Source organism: Oratosquilla oratoria, chromosome 9 (assembly GCF_046742065.1).
Source record: "Oratosquilla oratoria isolate Oo_2021 chromosome 9, ASM4674206v1, whole genome shotgun sequence".
Lineage (NCBI taxonomy): Eukaryota > Metazoa > Arthropoda > Malacostraca > Stomatopoda > Squillidae > Oratosquilla > Oratosquilla oratoria.
In genome coordinates this window covers 78,894,301-78,917,947 of record NC_134785.1, presented here as the reverse complement: position 1 = coordinate 78,917,947, position 23,647 = coordinate 78,894,301, and the positions used below count along the sequence as shown (strand labels likewise).

Genomic DNA, 23,647 nt, shown 5'->3' with positions numbered 1-23,647 from the left:
TAGATCAGATTTTTGTGGTAAGACAGATATGTGAGAAAGCTATATTAAAAGGTAAGGATGTTTTTTGGGCTTTTATGAATCTGGAAAAGGCTTACAATAGGGTAGACAGGAAGACACTGTGGGAGGTACTGCAGATATATGGGATAGGAGGAAAGCTGTTAAGAGCAGTCAAGAGTTTTTATTAGTAGTAGAGCTTGCGTTAGGGTTAGAAATGGAGAGAGTGAATGGTTTGAGGTAAAGTTGGGACTTCGTCAGGGGTGTGTTATGTCGCCCTGGCTGTTCAATCTTTACATGGATGGGGTGGTGCGAGAGGTGAATGCAAGGGTAGTGGGTCAGGGGTTGGAGATGATTAAAGAAAATGGAGAAAAGTGGGAGGTGAGCCAGCTGTTGTTTGCTGATGACACTGCACTTGTAGAAGGATCAGAGGAGGGATTGAGGAAGTTAGTGACAAGAGTTTGAGAAGATGTGTGAAAGAAGGAAGAAAGATAAATGTGGGCAAATGTAAGGTGATGAGATGTACAAGGGGAGAGAGTGACAGTAGGCTGGAAGTGAGCTTAAGGGTGAGAAACTGGAGGAGGTGGATAGTTTCAGATACTTGGGTGCGAATGTGACAGGAAAGGGAGGAGTGGGGGTGGAGGTAGAATATAGATTGAGAGAAGCAAGTACATGCCTTGGTGGATTGAAAAGTGTAATGAGAAATAGACATCTGGGAATGGATGCTAAGAGGAGGTTATATGAAGGATTGTGCCAACAGCAATGTATGGGGCAGAAACATGGAACATGAGAGAGGAAGAGAGATAGTTTGAATGTGTTTGAGATGAAATGTCTGAGAAGTATGATAGGGGTTACTAGGCTAGATGGAGTGAGAAATGAGGAGGTGAGGAGGAGAACAGGGGTGGAAAGGGAGCTGGGAGATAGGGTTGATGAAAGAGTATTAGGATGGTTTGGACACATGGAAAGAATGAGTGAAGAAAGATTAGTAAAAGAAGTGTGGAAGGCAGAGGTGAAAGGAGTGAATATGAGGGGGCCTCCTAGGATGAGATGGATGGATGGGGTGAAAGGGGCTTTACAAAAGAGAGGAATGTCTGTAGAGGAAGGATGGGAGAGGACAGAAGATAGGGGTGAATGGAGAAGGGTTGTGTATAGATGAGGCTGTGATGCATGAGGGGGTGTGGGTGTGGGATAGGGGGTGATTAATTATGTATGAGAAAAAATTTGACGCAGCCCGAAGGGATTTCTCCCCGTCTTCTCCTTTCCTGTATGAGGGGACGGAGAGGGGGGGGGGTTCACCGAATTTATGAAGCAGCCTTGCTGTGGATGTGCTGTGTCTTGCGACACTGCTTCTGACCCAGGGCAGTGGACAGGATGCAGGGATGACCCGTCATCCAGGAGGTGCTAAGATAGGAGGGAGGGAGGAAGGTGGAGGGGAGTGGAATATATGGAAAATGAAATGGGTGGGAGTGATTTCTGTGCCTTTGTCTTTTTGGCTACCCCCTGTGTAAGGGGGGAAAAGCCTTTGGTATATGTATGTATGTATAAAAAGATGTGGAAAAAAAATTGAGAGGAAGAGGAGACAGATCAAGTAGAGAAGAAAAGGTAAAAGGTGCAGATGGAGTGGAGGGGAGTGTAATATGTAGGGAATGGAATGGGTGGGAGTGGTTTCTATGCCTTTTTCTTTTTGGCTACCTCCCGTGTAATGGGGAAAAACCCTTTGGTATATGTATGTATCTTGGTAGATGAAGGGTCCACACTGCTGAGGTCAAAATCAGAGCAGTACAACAGCACTTCCACAGCAGGGCTTGACAGCCAAAACTAGTTTAACCTCGCTATTTCATTATACAACGATTCTGACTTGAAAAAGGAGAAGACTAGAGAACTTCCCCTCAGGCTATATAATTTCTTCATTTACAACCACTCTCCATGCTCCCAGTCTTTTGTTATTCCTTGCTTCACAACACACTTTTACATCCAATGATCCCTTTACCTTGTTCATCCACCTCATTCATAGTCTTACTTTCAAGTTCAGTCCAACCACTTTTGCTTTCCTCATTTTATTTAATAGTCTTTCCTTGCTCATTCTCTCCCTATCCCCAAAACATCTCACCACTCTTTGATCTACCTGTCATACTCTTTTCATCCCCACTCTCTCTCTCTCCACATTCCTCACTCTATAATCAGGATTCTAATAAAGGTCTAGTAATTTTGAAGCATTTATTTAGAATTAATTTAAGTTTGTGGGTGCATATACACTTCCCCTTACTGGGTACCAATAGAAAATTCCTTGGGAGTCTTTCCTCTGTAATTGACAGATATGTTACTGGTGGAAGTACTTGCCATATTTTCTTTTAGTCTGAATATAATGTTACATATTGTAATCTTGACGAGATTATATTTAGCAAAGTGAAAATAAATGAGATTTTTCATAGTGTGGCCTTGTGGTATTGTTCCTTTAAGTATGCAGGAAGTCAAAATAATAAATGCAAAAATACTTGCATGCCAACTACTGTGACTAAAAACTTGATCGTGTTTCTGGATGTATCTTTTCATGAGAAGTGAATCAAGCTCACCTAATACAACCGTGTTGATGATCTACTGCCTGGTATCATCACAGAATACAAGAAATAAATATATAAATATGCTAAAATCCTACATTGTCTTAGCCTAAGAGTGGAAAAAACAAAATCTTTGGTGTTACCTTGTATGTACACAAACATATCTACACACATGTATGCACATATGTATATCAATTTATGTACAGGTTTTCATACATATTTGTACACACACATTGCACATGTATTTTTGTGTAATAATAGAATTTATATATATATATATACACACACACACATATATATCTATATATATATATATATATTTTTTTTTTAATGAAATTTGGGGGTTCAACTCTTACACATGGAATGAATTAAAAAGAAAATAACAAAGACATTATATTATATAATAAAGAATGTAAGAAAAGAAAAAGAAGTTATCTTGTTATTGTATAAAATACAAATTCCATTGCACCAACAGCACCCTAGGTAACATTAGTTACTACAGGTAATTTGGATGATCAATATCTTTTGTTACAACTGCTGAATTCTTAAAATTATTGTAAGAATCATATTCCCACAAAACATATGACTATAGATCATGAAATAATCAGTAGGATAACAAGTTAAGACTGAATATGACATCTAATAATATTCGTACATATATATGTAAAATGAGTTTCTGTAAATTTCTTTTTATTCTGTTTTGTTTCTATACATATTTGTAGGGGTGAAAGAATATATGATTTTCAGTAGATAAGCTTGTATGCACATCATTTTCAGAATTAGCTTAGGCATGAGGTAGATTTTAAAATGATGCAAAGTTAATGTTGCTGATCATATGTTGAGCTAGGTAGGGGAAAGGCTATGATAAATGCATGGTTTACTTTCAGAATCCCTCCAATTCTCCTTTTGGATACCACTACATAGTTAATGCCCTCTCATTTATATATATATATATATATATATATATTACACATCAAACTCTACTTCCCTCTCACAAGGAAGATTGCCAACTATGGCATGTAATATTCCACCCTCACACATGCATGAAGGTGTGGAATGTTATATGAACTTCTTTGCAGATGATGCAAAAATACGGTATTAAAGAATGTAAGTACAGAGGAAGATTGTGAATCACTACAGAAAGACTTAAAGTCTGGAAATGGAGTCAAAAGTGGGAAGTGAACTTTAACATCAAGAAATGTAGTATAATAGAGTAAAAAGTAAAAATAGAATATTGAGGAAATGCAAAATTGGTACAGAGGAAGTAAAAAAAAAAAAAAAAAAAAGAGCACGGGAAAGGACATAGGAGTCATTATCAGCAAAGATATGTCACCAAACAAGCATATCAACAAAATAATCTGAGACACCTTCAATTTACTAAGGTCAATGAAAGTGGTTTTTGACTATTTGGATGAGGAAATGGCAAAAAAAATATTAGTTACACTGATAAGACCAAGATTGGAGTATGCTGCGACACTATGGACACCTAGTACTAAAAAGAATATAAAGGAATTAGAATACAAAGAGCAATGACAAAGATGGCACCAACACTCCATATTGACATACAAACAAAGATTGTCCAAATTGGAACTACCAATCCTGGAACAAAGAAGAGAAAGAAGAGATCTACTAACAATTTTCAGTTCTAGATAGAGATGATTTATTAAAGTGGGACAATAGAAAAACAAGAGGACATGAAAAGAAACTCAAAAAGGATAGTTATAGAAGAGATCTGGAAAAAAAATATCCCACACAGAGAGGTGGATATCTGGAATAAATTGGATGAAGCAACAATATGTGTAAATACTACTCAAGAATTTAAGAACAAACTTGATGCTAGAAGATACAAAGACATGTCACTATGAGCATAGCTCCCTTACCATATAATACAACTAGGTAAATATATATATATATATATCATATACATATAGAGAAAACAAGTGAATATTGAAGATAGGTTGCAAAGTAGAACTAAGTAGTTGAGATATACAGAAAAGATAAATGCGAAGTGAGGGAGGAAAAGAGGAGAGTAGATGTAAAATGGGATAGGTGTTTGATGGAGAATTTTGATGGAAATGACAAGAGGAAGGGAGGAATGAATCAGGTAGAAAAAGGTTAAGGGTGCAGAGACTGACTGGCTCACACACTACCACACTTAAGACAACCTCCCAGTTACCCCCATTTATAAAATGTCACAACATAGCCAGTTTCCATTCATTTGTCACTTTCCCTTCAACTGGTGGACGTTTGTCTAAAGTTGTTCCTGACATTCTTTGGGTATTCAACTTGAGATCCTGTAGGCCCTGTGGCTTTCCACACATCCGCTGTAGGTTTTGCACCTCCACTTTAATGTCATACAACCCTCTACTTCTGGAAATTCCCCATTTCTCCCAAAGTAGCTCTCTTTGGTAAACATGGACTACAACCACTCCTCGTTTAACGATGACAATTGGGACCAGCGTCGCCGTCATTAACCGAATTGGTCGTTAACCCCTTCCATACGGTGCCGCACACGTAGGCGTCATGAGGAGCAAGTGGATTCGCGACGCTGCCATATCGGCGTCTTGATTATATTTATTGTAGTCGCCCCTGTGTTTTTACATTCTTCCAAATGCGCCCTGAATCCCATTCTCTGTGGTTTTCAAAATTCGCGGGTGAAAGAGAGAACGATCGATATAAGCGGCGACTATATTTTATGATGCGAATATTATTTCGTTACGTCATACGTCTGGCATTGGTTGCTGCCCGCGAGATTTAAGTCCCGTATTGAAGTGGTTAAGCGAAAGTTACACATATGTACATGTACTGTATGTACAATGTCCAGCAATACATGTATCTTTATTTTCATTTATTTTCCTTTTTTTATACAGTACATAAAAGCTTTATTTACTGTTTTGATAGTACGGAAAGCCCTCAAATAGCGCGGTAGTTTGGTTCCTGAAATTACCGTGTATGACCAAATCCGCGTATGCTGACATTCCATATTAAATACCGAGGTATTTTTTTTAGTTTCGACCATGGGCGCAATATAGCAATAGAAAATTAATCATTAATTTTTTAAATTAAAATGTATCAACGTAATATGCAATTTTGTGGGCGGAAATGAAAATAAAAAATACCTTGCTACAAGCAAATATGCTAATGAACGAAGTCGGTAGCATAGGATCGGGACGCTATCTTGTCGTCTGTCAGTTGACGGCCTCGGTACTTCCGATAGTACCTCGCCAGGTACATTTTCTTGAATGTTATGGAGCGGAGATACATGCATTCCTTCAAGCTGCAAGAACTTTGTATACCCCGCAAACTGAGAGAGTGGTTGAAAAGCCCGCCAACGTCTCTCACAACAACGAGGACGAGCCAGATGACATTTAATTTGCAGGTAATGATTTATTAAACACAGATTAGGTGAGTTTAGTTTAGGTTAGACGAATTTATCATCATTTCATTTCTTCGACGTCAGCATCTATCATAACAAACATGGCGTACCATTCGTCCGACACGACTTCGTTACTTACGAAATCTGTTTTAGCACCTTTTTTCCGCTCACAAAATTGCATATTACGTTGATACATTATAATTTACAAAATTAATAATTAATTTTCTATTGCTATATTGCGCCCATGGTCGAAACTAAAAATTTACCAATAACGGTATACTGTATACAACCACTTCTCGTTTAACGACCTACTCTGTTAACGACAACGCGGAGTTACAACGGGCTTTATGACGGACCAATATTCGTTTAACGTAAATCTCCCGAAGTTATGACGTCATTTACGATAATAAAGTTGGCTGAGGCAAATTTGTATGATGTTATAAATGAACTTGTACGGTGGATATTAGCTGTGAGGTAAAGTGTTCTGAAGCTTAGGTCTACATTACCATCCTGCAATCTGCAAAAACTACCTGGAGTACAGTATATACCGGTATTGGTAAATTTTTAGTTTCGACTATGGGCGCAAGAGAATTAATTATTAATTTTGTAAATTATAATGTATCAATGTAATATGCAATTTTGTGAGCGGAAATAAAAAACAAAAAAGTGCTAAAACAGATTTAGTAAGTAACGAAGTCATGTCGGACGAATGATACACCATGTTTGTTATGATAGATGCCGACGTCGAAGAAATGAAAGGATGATAGATTCGTCTAACCTAAACTAAACTAACCTAACCTGTGTTTAATAAATCATTACCTGCAAATTAAATGTCATCCAGCTCGTCCTCGCTGTCGTGAGAGACATTGGCGGGCTTTTCAACCACTCTCTCAGCTTGCAGGGTATACAAAGTTCTTGCAGCTTGAAGGAATGTATGTATCTCTGCACCATAACATTCCTTCAAGAAAATATACCTGGCGAGGTAGTCGGAAGTACAGAGGCCGTCAATTAACAGACGACAAGATGGCGTCCCGATCCTATGCTACCGACTTCGTTCATTAGCATATTTGCTTGTAGCAAGGTATTTTTTACTTTCATTTCCGCCCACAAAATTGCATATTATGTTGATACATTTTAATTTACAAAATTAATAATTAATTTTCTATTGCTATACTGCGCCCATGGTCGAAACTAAAAAAAATACCCCGGTATTTAATATGGAATGTCAGCATACACGGATTTGGTCATATACAGTAATTTCAGGAACCTAACCACGGTAAATAAACAGTAAATAAAGCTTTAATGTACAGACGCTCCTCTACTTACGTTCATTCGTTTTACGTTTTTTTTTTTTTTATGTTTGAACCGACTGTAAAAAAAAGAAAAACCTGTGTTTAATAAATCATTACCTGCAAATTAAATGTCATCCAGCTCGTCCTCGCTGTCGTGAGAGACATTGGCGGGCTTTTCAACCACTCTCTCAGCTTGCAGGGTATACAAAGTTCTTGCAGCTTGAAGGAATGTATGTATCTCTGCACCATAACATTCCTTCAAGAAAATATACCTGGCGAGGTAGTCGGAAGTACAGAGGCCGTCAATTAACAGACGACAAGATGGCGTCCCAATCCTATGCTACCGACTTCGTTCATTAGCATATTTGCTTGTAGCAAGGTATTTTTTACTTTCATTTCCGCCCACAAAATTGCATATTATGTTGATACATTTTAATTTACAAAATTAATAATTAATTTTCTATTGCTATACTGCGCCCATGGTCGAAACTAAAAAAAATACCCCGGTATTTAATATGGAATGTCAGCATACACGGATTTGGTCATATACAGTAATTTCAGGAACCTAACCACGGTAAATAAACAGTAAATAAAGCTTTAATGTACAGACGCTCCTCTACTTACGTTCATTCGTTTTACGTTTTTTTTTTTTTTATGTTTGAACCGACTGTAAAAAAAAGAAAAAAAAAATTGAGTGAATTTTTTAGTTTAGCGCGCTCTCCGTAGTTCAAACGATACTTATGGATGACACTGCGTCCATTGTTTACATGGCACAAACGACAGACTGAACATACCTTGCCTCCTCCTCCTCCACCATCTCAATTAATGTTGCTTGAATTTAATTTGTTTGAAATTAATGTTATTATTTAACAATGTTATGTGTATAATTAATGATTTAGGGGTGTTTTATAAGATACGTTAATAGAATTTATGGATGTATAGTACAGTAACAACTTGCGTTCATTTTCAACTTACGTTCGGCCGTTCGGAACGTAACTAAAACGTAAGTTGAGGAGCGTCTGTACTGTATAAAAGAGGGAAAATACAAGAAAATAAAGATACATGTATTGCTGGACATTGTACATACAGTACATGTACGTATATATATACACTTTCGCTTAACGACCAATTCGGTTAACAGCGACACGCTGGTCCCAATTGTCGTCGTTAAACAAGGAGTGGTTGTACTGTACCCCAGGTAGTTTTTGCAGCTTGCAGGATGGTAATGTAGACCTAAGCTTCAGAACACTTTACCTCACAGCTAATATCCACCGTACAAGTTCATTTATAACATCATACAAATTTGCCTCAGCCAACTTATCGTACACGACGTCGTAACTTCGGGAGATTTACGTTAAACGAATATTGGTCCGTCATAAAGCCCATCGTTACTCCGTGTTGTCGTTAACCGAGTAGGTCGTTCAACGAGGAGTGGTTGTATAAGTTACTGTTAAATATTTCTGCTTGAAATTTGGCATCTTTGTACATCATTTAACTACTCTCAATTTAATTATTCCTTTCCTATGCTTCAGTTTATCACTAATGAATTGGTAATAGTTTTGGTTTGTCATTACATATGTATACTTTTTAAACTTTTTTTTTTTTCTTATTCTGAAATATTTATTCCTGGATCCCTTGTATGCTTTCCTCAATCTTGTAGTTCCTCTCTTTCTCCATCTTTCAGCCCATTTTTGTAGTAACAAATACTTGGTAAAACCATTCTTTTCTTCATAATTCTTTTCCTTTTAGCTGTGGTACAAAATGTTCACTTTCACAATGCATATATGCTTACAAATGTCCAATTTAAGCTATATACCTTAAGAGTCCCAGAATTGTTTCCAGTCTATCCACCCAAAAATAAATAAATAAATAAATAAAAAATAAAAAAATAAAAAAGTTTGCCTTTCCAAAGCTGTATCTTCCCTGCCTATACAGCTTATCCCTTAGTTCTGGATTCCTCTACAGAACATGTGTAACAGTTGACCCTCCAATTTCAGTTTAAAAAATTGTACCAAAAAAATCTTACTTTTACACGATATACAATAATTGTTGCTTCAATATCCATTGACTGGAAAATCGTAACCACACTGTCTAGAAATATTCATTAGGCCTTCCCACATCTCTCTCTGGGAAGAAACTTTGGACTGTTGTTTGTGTTGTATTGGTGTGGGACTCCATGTCATCAGATATGTGTGGTATGAGGAGGAGGGGAACAGTTGCTAATTGTCAGCCCTCCTTGTGTAAAAAGGTGAAGTTGAAAGAGAAATCTTAAGCTCTGTCTGTAAATATCCTCGCCTCCATTTAGAGGTGCAGCCCCAATGAGCTGACACCCATCTCTGCACTACATTTGGGATCTCTTTCTTAACCATAACTATACTTCCTCCACATTTTTACATGAAAGCTGACAGCCAGTGACTATTCCCCTCCTAGCTGGTAACACAGAAACAGCCCCTCTTGTAAGGGGATAGAGCATTTTAGTATATGTATGCATTTATGTTTACATACACTCATATATATATATATATATGAGCATACTCATGTCGTTGGACATAAATATAAAATATATAAAAGATTCCATCAAGAAATCACAGCTTTATCTAAACTCGTAATTTATCTTTTTAAAGCTAGTTTTCACAGCAGCCCAAATCTCACTCCAAGGATCTATATCTCATATTAACCTACAATTTATTTGGCTAAGTCTACAGCCCATACAACCCATATAACCATGCTTGTTAAGGCCGTTACCTCTGTGGCAACTTAAAAATCTCAAACTCGTCTATTCTTCGGAGAAACACATTGGTCTTACTTCTGTTAATCAGTTTTGTGTTTCTTTGGCTACTTGACATTCCCAGGGGGAAGGGGCACATCAAAAACAATAGGAGGGTTAACAGGCACATAGTTGATATTACAAGTTGATGCATTTATGTAGATAATTTTACCATCTGTTGTCACACCATATCCTGAAACAAAAGTAACAAAACTATTAGAACCATAAAAATTAGCAAAAATATGTGTTCTCCAATCAATATATTTTTTGGTAAATAATACCAATTCCATGCTCCAAAAGCTTACTTTGGGTTGACCTAGGATGAGATGGATGGTTGGGGTAAAAGGGGCATTGGGAAAGAGGGGAATGTCTGTTGAGGAAGGACAGGAGAGGACAGAAGATAGGGGTGAATGGAGAAGGGTTGTGTATGGATGGTATTGTGATATATGAGGGGGAGTGGATGGGTGATGGAGTATGTATGAGAAATAAATTGACACAGCCTCTGTCCCCTCCTTTTCTGCATGAGGGGACAGAGGGGGGGTCGCCAATTTAATGAAGGGGCCTTGCTGTGGATGTGCTGTAATTTGCGACACTGCTTCTGACCCAGGGCAGTGGCCAAGATGCAGGAATGACCCGTCATCCAGGAGGTGCCAAGATAAGATGGAGGGAAGAGGGTAGAGGGGAGTGGAGTATGTTGGTGATGGAATGGGTGGGAGTGGTTTTTATGCCTTCATTTTTTGGCTACCTCTCTGATAAGGGGGGAAATGCCTTTGGTATATGTATGTATGTATGAGTATTGAGGAAGTTAGTGACAGAGTTTGGGAAGGTGTTCGAAAAAAGTAAGTTGGAGATAAATGTGGGTAAAAGTAAGGTGATGAGATGTATAGAGGGAGAAAGTGGCAGCAGACTGGAGGTGAGTATTAACAGAGAGAGACTGGAAGAAGTGGATAATTTTAGATACTTGGGTGCAAATGTGGCGGGAAAGGGATTGGAGATGGAGGTAGAATGTAGATTGAGAGAAGCGAGTAAATGCCTTGGGGGATTAAAAAGTGTATTGAGAAATAGACATTTAGAAATGGATGCTAAGAGGAGATTGTAGGAAGAAGTGATTGTGCTGACAGCACTAAATGGGGCAGAAACATAGAACATAAGAGAGGAAAAGAGGAGTTTGAATGTATTTGGGATGAAGTGCATGAGACGTATGATAAGGGTTACTAAGTTGAATAGAGTGAGAAATGAGATGAGGAGGAAAACGGGTGTGGAAGGGGAGTTGGGATGGTTTGAACACATGGAAAGAATGAGTGAAGAAAGATTAGTAAAAGAAGTGTGGAAGGCAGAGGTGGAAGGAGTGAATATGAGGGGGGGGGGTGACCAAGGATGAGATGGATGGATGGGGTAAAAGGGACATTAGACAAGAGGGGAATGTCTGTTGAAGAAGGATGGGAGAATGGTTGTGTATGGAGTAGTGATGTGATGCATGAGGGGGAGTGGGCAGGGGATGGGCAGTGAGGGAGTATGTGTGAAAAATAAATTAACTCTGCAAGGAGCTCAGTTAAAGGAAAAATTAATGGGTAGAGGGTGGGAACACTCTTTGGTTGGCTACCTCCTTTGAAAGGAAGAGGCCTTTTGGTATACAGACAGATTTAGCAAATGGTAATGACTTTTGATCACTGATGGGACTTGTAGTACACCATGCATGAAAGTCAGGAAAAAGGGTGAATTATTTGAAGTAAATGCTGGGTTACATCAGGGGTGTGTGGGTTCTCCATGATTCTTCAATGTGTAGATTGATGGGGTGGTAAGAGGGGGAAAGCAAGAGTGCTAGGCCTATCTCCCTTGAATTTACCTCCCATACCACCCCATCCATTTCAATATTGAACAACCATGGTAACATTACATGAATCTGGCACAGCCCCACCTTCACCTCAAGCTGCTCACTCTCTTCCTTCTCTGCCCTTTCACAAGCTCTACTACTCATGTACAAACTTTTGACTGCCCTGAACAGGCTTCCCTTTATCCCATACAACCTCTCTTCATTACCTACCTTCATGGATGTGTCCAAAAACATGGTACTTGGGCTTGACACGCTGTTGAACTGTTGAGAGAAGTTCAACACATCCTGCTCTGACTCCTGTACAACATAAATCACCATGTCCAATGGGTGGGGAGTGGGTGATCAGGACATCTGTATCATCAGGAATGGCTTCCCACTTTTCTAAACAAGCTTTTCCCCGTGGAAGGTTGAAGGCCCAATTGCAGTACTCTGGTTGCCTGAGGTAGAGACACAGGTTCTGATTCCAATTTAAACTAGATTTATTAGAAAAGGTAAAGATTAAATTTTATCACTGATATTAAATATTAATTCTGGTGGTCTATATAATTACTTCTCTTGCTTCTATTTTCTTTTACAAAGGTGAGGCTAGAAGTGGAGAGTTTTAGGTATTTATGGTCACATGCAGCAGGGAATGGAGGAGTGGGAGTAAAGGAATCACTACACAGAAGACACCCAACACCTCATCCTGGATTACCCTGGATCATTCCCAGACAACACAATATCTCTTCCCTGAGAGAACTGTGGCCCAATCGAATGGCTGTTGCCAACTATCTGGGAGCTGTGGATCTCCTGTAAAAGAGACCTGTGGCAATGGATTGATGGATTAATTGACCACCCCATCCACATGCAAATTTGACAACTATATTGACACCACAATCCTGGGACAACCTCACCTTCACCTCAACAGACTTTCTACACTCCATAATACATTTCAGTCAACCCTGCAGTACATCTTCTCAAAACCTATGAAATCCCAAAACACATTATCATCCTTAGCTAAAAATTTCTCTTATGTCTCATTACAAAAATTTTGATTTATAAACCCTCCTCTCCTAAAACCACACTGCTCTTCCTCAAGTACTCCCTGTTTCCCTCCTAATTCTATTAATTCTCTCCTACACATTTTACAAACTACATTTAATAGACTGATCCCTCTAAAACTACACTCATACTCGTCCTCTTTTCCCTTGTGTACTAGAATTGTATGTGCACTTCAACATACTTATCCTTAAACACACAATAAACAATCTTGGCAACCATTCCACTATAACTATTCCTTTCCTCAGCTATTTCACATGACAACCATCTAACCAAGGTGCTCTACCAGTTTTCATCTCTTTCCATGTACTTTATATCTCCTCTTTTCTATAGCCTTGTCATATCTATTCTTTGTTATTCCCATTTCCACTTTAATCTTTCATTACATACCACATTCTAGGCAGTGGGTGAGGGACAGGGATGACCCTACAAAGAACATAAGAATGAAGGAGACTGCAAGCAATCATAAGGCCTACACTAGGCATTTCTGTGACAAATGAGGCGATGAGATAAAAGGGAAACAAGTGAGTGATGGATGGGTTGACTTGACCGGCTACCTCCCTTATAAGAGAGAAAAAGCCCCTTTGGATATTGAAAGATAGACATACCATATTGTTTTCAACTTCACTTAGTATTTTCTTCTCATTCAAACTTGCTCACTTTCTTGCTCAACTTACTCTCTACATCTTTTTCTTTTTTCTCTACTTCCCTTCCACCAGATAGCAATCAGACAATCTACAGCAGACATATACATACTATCCCTTATTTCTTGTTCTTAAACCACTCCTTTACCACTCCTAGGACTCCACCTCTTTCCTCATGCTATCAAGATGAGAGATAAAAATCCAACCACTGTATTCCTATAAAAAGGTGACTAAAGGAGAGATGGAGAGAGGGGATTGGGAATCCTTCTTCCAGCATTTTCCCCCATAACACTGCCATCCTCTTTATAGGGAGGTAAAAGCCTTTAGTACATACATTCTCCTTCAGGAGTTGAGAAAAATGGCTCCCTCCCTCTCTCTTAAAATTACAGATGCCACCTTCATTGACTGTCAATTTTCTTTTTTCCTGTGCAGACTTCTGCAGTTATTTCATTTGTTTACTAATTGAGTGAAGAAAGATTAGTAAAAGAAGTGTGGAAGGCAGAGGTACCATATTTTTCGGACCATGAGGCGCTTCGTACCATAAGTCGCACCCACAATTTTCTATTCCCCGTCCTTACATAAGGCGCACCTGACCATAAGGCGCAGCTGGTTTCGTTATCGGATAATCATGCATATGTGAGTGCATTCAGAACTGAACATTTTCATTGTTGAATGAGAAAAATCTGTTGGGATTTAGCAATATTACAAAAATAAATGACATATTTTTTTTACTCTGGTCAGTGAAATCAGACCACCTCCATGGACGGTCTGCCCTACCACTACCCCTAAAAACAATATAAACACGTTACGGGAATTGTGGGGAATAAAACCAACATTAGCACTTTTATTCCCGGAATTCTCTATTCACTTAAAAACACAAGATTACAAATGAAGGCAAGTTTTTAGTTTCGACCATGGGCGCAATATAGCAATAGAAAATTAATTATTAATTTTGTCAATTATAATGTATCAACGTAATATGCAATTTTGTGAGCGGAAATAAAAAACAAAAAAGGTACTAAAACAGATTTCGGAAGTAACGAAGTCTTGTCGGACGAATGGTACGCCAAGTTTGTTATGATAGATGCCGACGTCGAAGAAATGAAAGGGTGATAAATTCGTCTAACCTAACCTGTGTTTAATAAATCGTTAACTGCAAATTAAATGTCATCCAACTCGTCGTCGTTGTGATAGACGTAGGTGGGCTTTTCAACCACTCTCTCAGCTTGCGGGGTATACAAAGTTCTTATTCTACCGACTTCGTTCATTAGCATATTTGCTTGTAGCAAGGTATTTTTTTTTTTTTTTTTTCATTTCCGGCCACAAATTTGCATATTACGTTGATACATTTTAATTTACAAAATTAAAAATTAATTTTCTATTGCTATATTGCGCCCATGGTCGAAACTGAAAAAAATACCTAAATGACTACAGTCTAAGTGGAGCAAGACTAGACCAATGCAAAATGGCTGTCTTTGTTGTGGACGCTATCATGTCATAGCCATGATAGTGTGAATGAATGCGGTGGCATGGACTCGAAAACTGTCGAAGTTTTTGCATTTACAGGTAGTCGTCGACTTACGACCTATGCGACTTACGACTGATCGACTTTACGACCACGAGATAGTGCAATAATATTTAACATTTAATAGAGTAATAGAATTGCAATGTTATGCCTGGCAGTGCAGTACTTTGCACGCCGCGAGACGCGAGTACGATAGTTTTGGCAGGTTACCGGCAGTGTCAGCTTCCCTCTCATTCAGGAGCATGTGGTATTTCTGACTTCATTCATGACAAGGATTATATCTTTGAATTTTTTGCTTCAAACCCCCATGACGATGTCTAAAAGAAAATTATCTTTCGATATTTCCAAGCCTGCCAAGAAACAAAGAAAGGTTATTGATCTTGACACGAAAATGAAAGTGATAAAACATTATGAAGGAGGGAAGAAAGTTAATGTGATAGCACGTGAACTTCAGTTATCACATTCTACAGTGTCGATAATTTTAAAAGACAAAGAGAGGATCTCAATTTTGCCTTGGATTTTATATTTTAATATGTTTTGCAATTAATAAAATGTAACAGTAAAACTTTTTTATGCCTAGTCTGTTGTCGATAACAATATGTTCGGTACAGCATATTATATTTTAAATTTTTATGTTTTGCAATATTTTCGGTATAGTACGTAAACGAAACAAATGTTTTGAAATATTTTTTCCTAATTTTGCCTTGCATTATGTATTTTTATGTTTTGCAATTAATAAAACGTAACAGTAAACTTTGTTTAAGCCTAGTCTGTTGTCGATAACAATATTTTCGGTACAGTACGTAAACAAAAATAATTTCAATGTGTTTTGAAATCATTTTTTTCCTAATTTTGCCTTGCATTTAGTATTTTTAATGTTTTGCAATTAATAAGATGTAAACTATACAGTAGAATGATTTTAATTTAACCAACAAAAAAGTATTTGTAGGTCAAAGATGACAGGACTTTATTCAGTATGCGTAGGCCTAGGCTACGTTTCCTAACGACAATTATAAAAAGAATAATGAATATTAAACAACGTAGCTCAAAGATGATAAGATTTCATTCAGTATGCATACGTTTCCTAAAGAAAGTCTGATGATAGAATAATAAAAATGTTAAAAAATACAGTATTAAATATCATAGGTCAGAGATGATAGGATTTTATTCAGTATGCTTAGGCCTAGGTTACGTTTCCCAAAGAAAATCAGATAAAATTATAAAAAAGGTTTAAAAAATACTATACAACATAGTTCAATGCTAAGATTATTTCAGTATGCTATATATAATATAGAATATACATGTATACAGTAACAAAAATAATATTTAAAGGGTAGTATATACTGTATATATATAAAGTCCGACTTGCGTCCAGATCGACTTACGACCTGTCTGTCGGAACCGAACTCGGTCGTAAATCGACGACTACCTGTATTTATTTATTTATTTTTTATTATTATTGTTTTTTTTTGTCAAGATACATGCATTATGGTTATAACTTGGTTGTAACTTTTGCTAGGCCTATGCACTGTCGCCGTTGGCAGGCTAGCTACAAAACGTGTGAAAATAGTTTGACACTGTCCAAGGCATTTTTTTTTGCAATGAAGCCACACATAAGGCGCACCACCCAATTTTGGCCGATTTTAAGGATTTTGCCCGCGCCTTATGGTCAGAAAAATACGGTAGATGGATTGAATATGAGGGGGTGCCCGAGGATAAGATGGATGGATGGGGTGAAAGTGGCTTTGAGCAAGAGGGAGATGTCTGTTGAAGAAGGAAGGGAGAAAACAGAAGATAGGGGTGAGTGGAGAATGTCTGTGTATGGATGATACTGTGATGCATGGTAGGGAGTGGGTGGGGGATAAGGGGGGTTAACCACTTCTGTACGATGACACCTACATAGGTGTCATGAGGTGTGAGTGGATACAATGAGGGTGCCGAATTCGGCATCTTGATTATATATTTTTTGTAGTTCCCCCCTGTGGTGGTGGGAAGGAAGACTGCCACCAAGTCTTCCCACTTGAGTCATAAGAGGCAACAAAACTGGGACAGGGATTAGAAATAGGCATCCTTCTCCCTGTAGCCCCACAGGGGACATTCCTAAAAAAGTAAAGGCATGAAAGGGTTTAGGAGTTTTCCTACCAGTACCCTAAGATTTGGGTCTTTTATTCTCACCTGTACCACATCCACACACATTAAAAGGGAAGAGATAGGCATTATATTTGTGAAAAGAAAGATGGATGTGTTGGCATTGAGTGAAACTAAGTTGAGAAGGAGGGGCGAGTGTAATTTTCGGAGTGTAGTTGGGAGGTTCTCAGGAGTGAAGAGAGGATGAGGAGAGAAGGGGTGGCTATACTAGTAAGTGAAGAGATAAGTAAGCATGTAGTGGAGTGTAAAGAGGTTTCTTCAAGGTTGTTGTTGTTGTCGTTCCCTAGACTGTCTGTCCGAGCAGTCCCGTCTCCCCAAGGAATGCCACTGCCGAAACTGGGTTTTCCCACAAATCCTTTATAGAGTGTATGTTGTGTTGTTTGCATGCATGATTGTGTATAATGCAGTCTTCCATTATGTGTTGTATGGTATGGGGTGCAGTGTTACATCCTGGGCAGCTCTTCAAGGTTGATATGGATGATGGTGAAACTAGGAAGGAAGATGTGAGTTTTTGTAAGTACACATTGGCCTGGTAGTGAGAAGAGGATTACAAAGGCGGAGCATGCCGACAGGAGACCTTTTGGTCCATAGGTCGGATGCGAAAAAAAAAAAAAATTAAAATAATAAATAATAACTATAATAATGTAAATAACAAATAAAATACATAAATGCATAGGTATAGTTAAATAATAAACAAAACAGGTAAATAGTAAATAATAATAAATTGACATATAACTAATAATAAATGAAAATCAAACAGACAAATGATAACAAAACAAAAACAAATAATATAAAATAAATTATAATCATTACAGCATCTTGCTTAGGTGTTTATCTAAATGATTCTTAAAGCTTCGAACTGAACTACATTGCACTACCTGTGCAGGAAGTTTATTCCATTCATTAACTACACAGTTGGCAAAGTTGTTTCTACCTACTTCCAAATTGAATCTATTTCCGGACAGTTTGAGACCATTGTTTCTTGTCTGATTCTCATTCAATGTGAAAATTTTGTCACTTTTGATGTCAATTCCCTTTAGAATCTTTAAGACCTGTATCAAATCACCTCTGAGTCTACACTTTTTTAGGGAAAACAGATTCATATGTTTTAGTCGATTTTCGTATGATTTATTTTCTATATTTGGAATCAGTTGGGTAGGTAGAAAGATACAGAAAGGTAGGCATTTTGGATGGATTTAAATGAGTGCATAGAGGGATTAGGTAGAAATGTCAATGTAGTGGTATTGGGAAACCTTAATTCTAGGGTAGGAAATGAACCAATAGATGGAGTGGTTGGGAAGGTGGAGTTCTAGGAAAAAATCATAGTGGAGAGTTGATGGTGGAGATGTGCCTTGAGAGTTGATGATAGCAAATACAGTGTTTATGAAGAAAGTCAAGCATAAGTACACATGGGAGAGAGTGGTGGATGGAAGGGTGGTATATAGTGTATTAATGGACTATATAGTGGTTACCATGAGTATAGTAGGAAGAGTTTTGGATGTACATGTTCTAAGAGGAGAGAGTGGGGGATTACCAGATAATTTTCTGGTGGAAGGTAAGCTGAAAGTGGAGGATGGATGGAGAAAGAGGAAAAGGACAAAAGGCAGGGAGGTACTTAGAGTGAACTGCTTGAATGAGAAAGAAAGGAGTATAAGAAGCTGAGAGAGGAGTGGGAGGGAATGAAGGATAGAGTAGAACTAGGAGTGGAGGAGGAATGGGAATGGTTCAAGGAGGGAGTCATAAGGTGTGCAAAGATGGTGTGTGGAACAAGAAGGATGGGAGGAAATAGAAGGAAGGGTAGTGAGTGGTGGGATGAGGAAGCAAATATGGTTGTAGAAGAGAAGAAGTGAGCTTTCACAGATTGGTTACAAAATAGGACAAGGGAATCATATGAGAGGTACAAAGAAAAGAGAAGTATAGCATAAGATAAAGGAGGCAAACAGGAGAGATGTGAAATGGGGTAAGAGTATGACAGAAAATTTTGAAAGTAATAAAAAGATATTTTGGAAAGAAATTAAGAGAGGAAGAGGAGGCAAATCAAGTAGAGAAGAAAATGTAAAAGGTGCAGATGGAGATATGATAATGGAAAAGGCAGTAAGAAGATGGGCAAAGTAATTTAGGGAGTTGGTAAATGTGAAGGAGGATAGGGAGGGAAAGGTAGTTGCAGTGGGAAGCACTAAGAAAATGACAGTGATGAGTGAGGAAAATGGAGGAGAAATAAGGAAAGATGAAGTGAAAGCAGTTGTTAAGATGAGAGCAGGTAAGGCACCTGGGTTGGAGGGATGTTATGCAGAATGTCTGAAAAAAGGAGGTACGGTGATGGTGAACTGGCTGGTGAGATTATTTAATGTTTAAGAGAGAGTAAAGTGCCAGAGGACTGGAGGAGTGCCTGTAGAGTTCCACTTTACAATGGAAAAGGGGACAAGTGTGACTAGTAGTTTCAGAGAGATCAGCTTGTTAAGTGTAGTTAGGAAGGCTTATGGGAGGGTTTTGATTGAGAGGATTAGGAGAGGAACAGAGGGAGTAATTGGTGAGGAACAGTGTGGGTTTAGGACAGGTAGGAGTTGCATAGATCAGATTTTTGTGGTAAGACAGATATGTGAGAACACTATAGGAAAAAGTAAGGGGCACATGAAGAATTGTCACCCCAGAATGCCCAGAAACAATAGGAATACAAGGCAAGCTGCTAGAATGGATGAAGGATTTCTTAATAGGGAGAAAAATGAGTGGTACTTGGAGACAAAAATTCGAACTGGGAAGATGTGAAGAGTGGCGTCCTGCAAGGCTCTGTATTGGCTCCTTTAATGTTTGCCATATATATAAATGATATGGATGAGGGAGTAAATTGTTACTTGAACTTCTTTGCTGACAATACCAAATTACTATAGAGGGTAAGAACAGAAGAAAATTGTAGATCACTACAAGAAGACCTAGACAAAATATGGGAATGGAGTCAGAGATGTGAGACAAACTTCAACATTAAGAAATGTAGCATAATGGAATTTGGAAAAAGCAAAAATAGAGTATCAGGTCAATACAAAATTGGAAACAAGGAAGTCAAAAAAGTCAATTCAGAAAGGGACTTGAAAGTAATCATCTTAAGTGACTTGACACCTGATAAACATGTCAATAAATTATTTGGAGAGACTTTTAACATATTAAGATCAATGAAAGTGGCCTTATACTACATGGATGAGGATATGGCTGAAAAAATAGTGGTTACACTGATAAGACCTAAACTAGAATATGCTGCAACAATGTGGGAACCTAGCACAAAGAAGAACATAAGAAAATTAGAAAGAGCAGTGACAAAAATGGCTCCTACACTGTCAAATCTGACATACGAACAAAGATTGGAGAAATTACATCTGTCTACACTGGAACAGAAAAGAGAAAGGTGATTTGTTTACCATTTTCAGAATTATAAAAGGGATGGAAATTCTCGATAGAGATGACTTATTAAAATGGGACAGAAGAGAAACGGGAGGACAAAAAAAGAAACTAAAGAAGGACAGTTACAGAAGAGACCTGAAAAAGAATAGCTTCCCACAGTGATTGATGTCTGGAACAAACTAAACAGAGAAACAGCGAGAGCCAAAATTATACATGATTTTAAGAATAACTGGATGTGGAGAGATACAAAAATGGGTCACTACGAGCATAGCTCTCGTCCTGTAAAATACAACTAGGTAAACTAGGTAAATACATGAAGAAATGTCACCCATGAGATCCCACCTGAAGAACTGTCACCCCATATGCCAAATATCAACAGTGGAATAAAGATTAGGTTAGGTTGAATGAGGGTTATGCTTACTGTCGTCAACTTATACAAATGAAGAATCGTAAACCCAGGATGGCCCGCATGAAGAATTGTCACCCTAGGAGAGCCCACATGAAGAATTGTCATCCTGTTAAAGTCTGGGGTGACGATTCTTCATGTGATCCAAAAGTGAGGATGTTTTTTGGGCTTTTATGGATCTGGAAAAGGCTTATGACAGGGTAGACAGGAAGGCACTATGGGAAGTTTTACAAATATATGGGATAGGAGGAAAGCTTTTAACCCCTACCATACGGTGCCGCACACGTAGGCATCATGAGGAGCAAGTGGATTCGCGACGCTGCCATATCGGCGTCTTGATTATATTTATTGTAGTCGCCCCTGAGTTTTAACATTCTCCCTAATATGCCCTTAATCATATTCTCTATGGTTTTCAAAATTCACGGGTGAAAGAGAGAATGATCGATATAAGCGGTGACTATATTTTATGATGCGAGTATTATTACGACACGTCGTACGGCTGGCATTGGCTGCTGCCTGCGAGATTTAAGTCCCGGAGTGAAGAGGTTAAGAGTAGTCAAGAGTTTTTATGAGAGTAGTAGAGCATATGTTAGGATTAGAAATGGAGAGAGTGAGTGATCTGAGGTAAAGGTGGGACTTCGTCAGGGATGTGTTATGTCGCCCTGGCTGTTCAATTTATAAATGGATGGGGTGGTGAGAGAGGTAAATGCAAGGGTAGTGGGTCAGAGATTGGAGATGGTTAAAGAAAATGGAGAAAAGTGGGAGATAAGCCAGCTGTTGTTTGCAGACGACACTGTGCTTGTAGCAGGATCAGAGGAGGGATTGAGGAAGTTAGTGACAGAGTTTGGGAAGGTGTGCGAAAGAAGGAAGTTGAAGATAAATGTGGGTAAAAGGTGATGAGATGTACAAGGGGAGAAAGTGGTAGCAGACTGGAAGTGAATATTAAGGGAGAGAGACTGGAGGAAGTGGATAGTTTTAGATACTTTGGTGCGAATGTGGCAGGGAAGGGAGGAGTGGAGGTAGAATTTAGATTGAGAGAAATGAGTAAATACCTTGGGGGATTAAAAAGTATAATAAGAAACAGACATTTGGGAATGGGTGCTATGAGGAAATTGTATGAAGTGGTTGTGCCAACAGCACTGTATGGGGAAGAAACATGGAACATAAGGGAGGAAGCGAGGAGTTTGAATATATTTACCTAGTTGTATTACACAGGAAGGGAGCTATGCTTGTAGTGACCCGTCTTTGTATCTTTCAACATCAAGTTTTTTCTTAAAATCTTCAATAGTTTTTGCACACTGTTTCTTTATCTAAGTTATTCCAGATATCCAGCACTCTGTGTGGGAAGCTATTCTTTTTCCAATCTCTTCTATAGTTATCATTTTTGAGTTTCTTTTCATGACCTCTTGTTTTCCCAGTGTCATTTTTTAGTAAATCATTCCTATCAAGGACTTCCATTCCTTTCATGATTCTAAATATAGTCAGTAGATCACCTCTTTCTCTCCTCTGCTCCAGTGTTGGTAGTTCCAATTCGATAATCTTTGTTCATATGTTAATTTAGAAAGAGCTGGTGCCAACTTTGTCATTGCTCTCTGTATTCTTTCTAGTTACCTTATATTCTTTTTAGTACTGGGTGTCCATAGTGTCACTGCATATTCCAGTTTTGGTCTAATCAATGTATCTAATATTTTTTTAATCATTTCTTCATTCAAGTAATCAAATGTCAATTGACCTTAACCCCTTCCATACGGTGCCGCACACGTAGACATCATGGACTTGGATCTCGGTGGCAGCAGCCAATGCCAGCCGTACGATGTGTCATAATAATACTCGCATCATAAAATATAGTCACCGCTTATATCGATCGTTCTCTCTTCACCCGTGAATTTTGATAACCATAGAAAATGCGATTACAAAAGAATTAGAAAGAATGTCATTATGGAGGGGCGACTACAATAAATATAATTAAGACGCCGATATGGCAGCCTCGCGAATACACTCGCTCCCCATGACGCCTACGTGTGCGGCACCGTATGGAAGGGGTTAATAGGTTGAAGGTTTCTCCAACTTTTGTTTATATGTTTATCCGGTGTCATGTCTTTGCTGATTATTACTCTAAAGTCCCTTTCTGAGTGCACTTTCTTGATTTCTTCTTCACCAATTTTATAATTTTTTGAAATTCTGTTTTTACTTTTTCCAAACTCCATTATGCTACACTTCTTAATATTGAAGTTCGCTTCCCACCTTTGAGTCCATTTCCAGATTTTATCAAGGTCTGATTGTAATGAATCACAGTCCTCTTCTCTTCTTACTTTCTTCAATATTTTTGTATTTACCTAGTTGTATTTTACGGGACAAGGGCTATGCTCATAGTGAACCGTTTTCGTATTTCTTCACGTCCAGTTTGTTCTTAAAATCATGTATAGTTCTAGCATTCACTGTTTCTTGTTTGAGATGAGGTGCCTGAGAAGTATGACAGGGGTTACTAGGCTGGATAGAGTGAGAAATGTGGAGGTGAGGAGGAGAATGGGGGTGGAAAGGAAATTGGGAAATAGGCTGGATGAAAGAGTATTGGGATGGTTTGGACACATGGAAAGAATGAGTGAAGAAAGACTAGTAAAAGAGGTGTGGAAGGCAGAGGTAGAAGGAGTAAACATGAGGAGTCGACCTAG

The 23,647-nt window shown here is 38.3% G+C and overlaps 1 protein-coding gene across 1 annotated transcript in view; it reads right to left on the bottom strand.

The window, feature by feature from the left end:
* Positions 1-2,197: 2,197 nt before the first annotated feature.
* LOC143028636 (UPF0046 protein T07D4.2) overlaps positions 2,198-23,647 on the bottom strand; it is a 44,369-nt gene continuing 22,919 nt past the window's right edge. The window contains exons 6-7 of the mRNA XM_076191048.1: positions 12,032-12,258; positions 2,198-10,180 (exon numbers count right to left, since the gene is read on the bottom strand). Of these exons, the coding sequence (XP_076047163.1) occupies positions 10,056-10,180; positions 12,032-12,258 (352 nt within the window). The 3' untranslated portion in view covers positions 2,198-10,055. The remainder of the gene's footprint in view (positions 10,181-12,031; positions 12,259-23,647) is intronic.